The sequence below is a fragment of the Nanorana parkeri genome, unplaced genomic scaffold (assembly GCF_000935625.1).
Source record: "Nanorana parkeri isolate BGI_ZX_2015 unplaced genomic scaffold, ASM93562v1 scaffold1169, whole genome shotgun sequence".
Taxonomy (NCBI): domain Eukaryota; kingdom Metazoa; phylum Chordata; class Amphibia; order Anura; family Dicroglossidae; genus Nanorana; species Nanorana parkeri.
Window position 1 is genome coordinate 407,834 of NW_017307437.1, and position 3,183 is coordinate 411,016.

A 3,183-nucleotide genomic window follows, 5' to 3' on the forward strand; every position below is an offset into this window, starting at 1 on the left:
TTGAGTTCCTTGGTGGTGGGTTCTCACAACTTGAGTCTCTTTGGAGTTCCTTGGTGGTGGGATCTCACAACTTGAGTCCCTTTGGAGGAGCAATCTCGGTACTTGAGTTCCTTGGTGGTGGGTTCTCACAACTTGAGTCTCTTTGGAGTTCCTTGGTGGTGGGATCTCTGCACCTGAGTTCCTTTGGTGGTGGTTTCTCTGTACTTAGGTTCTGCACTTGAGTTCCAAGGTCTACTTCTCCAGTGGCCATTATGTAGGTCTCCCACTCTACCTGTTGTATTGGTTTGCCCTCTTGTCTACCGGGAACATTAGCCACATTGTTATATTTTTTCTGCATGCTTGTTTGGGTTTACAACAAACGTTCACATTTCTTCACATTCCAAAATAATATACTGGCAGGTTACATGGCTTCCACCTGAACTGTCCTAATGTGTTTATGTAAGCAGTAGAGAAAAAAGGCTGCAACTGACGTGACCGCATATCAGTATAGCCCCCCCTATTGCCAGAGAAGCTCGGGGCAAATCCTGATATTCCCCAGATATCACAAAACCACAGAAATATTTAAGCAGCCCCCTACCAGTTTTGGGTCCATACATTTTGAATTGTGCCAACAAAATTGAGACAGACTGAAGTGGGGTGGTGGGGGAGAGTATGACATCATCACCCTGAAGGTGTGATGTCATCAAAGCAGCCAGTTTTACAGTGTGTAATGGGATGCCTCTTTGTTTTTCAGGACATGTCTTAAAATGCAGAACACAACCTGTACCGAGGACAGAATTCAGCACGCTCTGGAGAGATGTCTGCATGGACTCAGCGTATCGCCTGGCTCCTCCTCTTCCTGGACAGGTGACCTTTCCAACATTCTATTCTAAAGCCGAAAATAAACTTTACCCTTGCAGTGAGCCCCCCTCCCCACTTAAGGGTACTCACTCAGCGCTGCAATATCCAGACTCTCCCCCCTTGCCGGTGCTTTCATCTTCGTCATGGTATTCTTCCAAGTTCTGGATCTTCTTGATTTGCCGGGCCTGGATGACATAACTCCCGTGCACGGGTGTAACATGAAACATTGTCCAAAAGGTGGAGTGTCCTTTCAAACACACATTACCCACCTCCCGTCCATTGGCCGTACCCAAACGGCCGGACGGGAGCCTTGTAGGAGCGGGTGGGCGTCTTAAAGCGTCCCTCCGCGCCCCCACTCGTGCACGGCACCCAGCACGCACATGAGTGGGGAAAATGTCAAAATTGTAAAAAGCCAGCGATGGTTGTTTACATTCAAGCATTCCAGCGTCTGTAGAGACCCTGATCGATTGTATCAGGTGCGGGTGTGCAACCACCGCCGCTGGTCCCAAGATCCGCTGTGCCCGGTGTGACTGGGACTGGCACGGCGGCTCTGTCACCGGAGGTCAGTGGGAGATCAGTACACAAGCTCCTTCTGATCTCCTCTCCGGTCCCCGAATGCAGGAAGTGATGTTTATTACGCCACTTCCGCATTCAGCTGTCATTCCCGGCTACAGAAGCTAGAGAGAAGCTGGTGAAACAGCTTCTCTGGGGGTCCCTAGGTGACATTAGGGGTCTTGGAGACCCCTGATGTCTCCATAAAGAGGACCTGTCATGTAAATTGGCTATCACATATGGAGCTTCTTATCCCCCTATGTGATAGCAATAAAATTAAGTGTAAAAAGTTTTTAAAAAATTAAAGAAGCATAAAAAAGTCATATGAAAAAAAACCCACAAAAATGTTTGTAAAGTCCCCCGCCCGCCCCACATACACACGCAAACATGCGTCGGGTGCACCTACATGCGAAAACGACTTTTGTGCCGCACATGTTACATATCGCCACGAACGTCGGAGTGCGAGCAATAATTCTTGGGCCATTAATCACTGATAACACTAAACTGATGAGCAGTAAAAGCTTTTAAAGCGTCGCCTATGGCCAATTTCGGGTATCGTAGTTTTTTTGCGGTTTCACAGGCGTGCGCAATTTTAAGGCTTGACATGTTTGGTGTCTATTTACCCGATGCGACCCCGTCTTTTATATTTTACCAAAAAATTGGGGTGATAATAAATGTTTCATTACATTTCATAGGGAAACAAGTTTTTTTTTCTTCAAAATTTACAGTACCTTTTATGTTATATAGTAAAAAAAAAAAACCCGCAGTGGTGATTAAATACCAGCAAAAGAAAGCTCTATCTGTCCCCAAAAAATAGTATCAAATTCATTTCAGTACAGCGTTGCGTGACGGAATAAATGTCAGTCAAAGTACTGCAGCGCTGAATACTGATAAATGTTTCCTCAAAATGTTCCCCATAGTTCTCCTAAGGGTAACGTGAGGACACAAACTAGCGTTCTCCCGTCACCCTAAGCTCAGTATATAGGGAGCTACAGCTCGCTGCATACCGAGACCGGCGCAGCCGGGACGGATCCCGACATTACTGTCGAGATCCACCTAGCTGCTTGATTGACAGCTGGCTCTGCCTATCTAGAGGCAGAGCCAGCTGTACCCGCCCCCTCCCCCATCCGTTCCACCAGTCAGCGCTGGGGGATCGGAGCGGAGAGGGGGGGATTCCCTGCGGGGAGCTGTGAGTGACAGTCACGGCTCTCTGCAGGGAGATGATGGAGAAGTGAGCGAGTGACGGTATGTGATCGCTCACTTCCCGATCTATTGAGCCGACGTGTGACAGTTTCATTGTCACAAGTCATCTAGAACTATGAGGATGAGTGATTTTCACTCACCTCATAGTTCTCCTTTAACCATCACGCCAGTAACAGCATCCCTTAGTGGCAGAACCTGTCATCACGGCATAGTATATGAGAATGGTTGTTGCACCCGTGTCTGTATAAACAGCGTGCTCACACAAAGAAAGAGATCTCTAGAGAGCAAGTTCTGGATTCCGGGACATTTCCAGGGACAGCAGACAACTATACTGAGTATTTCTTCCTCCTGAAGCACATTATTAAGGATGCGGACAGCGGGCGGCTTTGGCCCTCTCCTGTGTGGCAGCCACAAGAGATGTGTCACTGGGCTCACGTAGTGGACGGCCCTTGGCCAGGATAAGGCAAGAAGAGAGAATACAGAACTTCGTGCATCAGTGAATTTAATTATAGCAGGAAGGAAGTGAAATTCAAATCATGTTTTTCTGTCTTTTTTTTTGTGTGCCTGCTGTTGGAAATATTTCTTTAG

At 47.5% G+C, this 3,183-nt stretch overlaps 1 protein-coding gene across 1 annotated transcript in view; it reads left to right on the forward strand.

The window, feature by feature from the left end:
* The first annotated feature begins 746 nt into the window (after nt 1–746).
* The window catches only part of PIK3R5 (phosphoinositide-3-kinase regulatory subunit 5), a 25,640-nt gene continuing 23,203 nt past the window's right edge, over nt 747–3,183 (forward strand). Inside the window, exon 1 of the mRNA XM_018568307.1 lies at nt 747–846. Coding sequence (XP_018423809.1) covers nt 747–846 — 100 coding nt within the window. The remainder of the gene's footprint in view (nt 847–3,183) is intronic.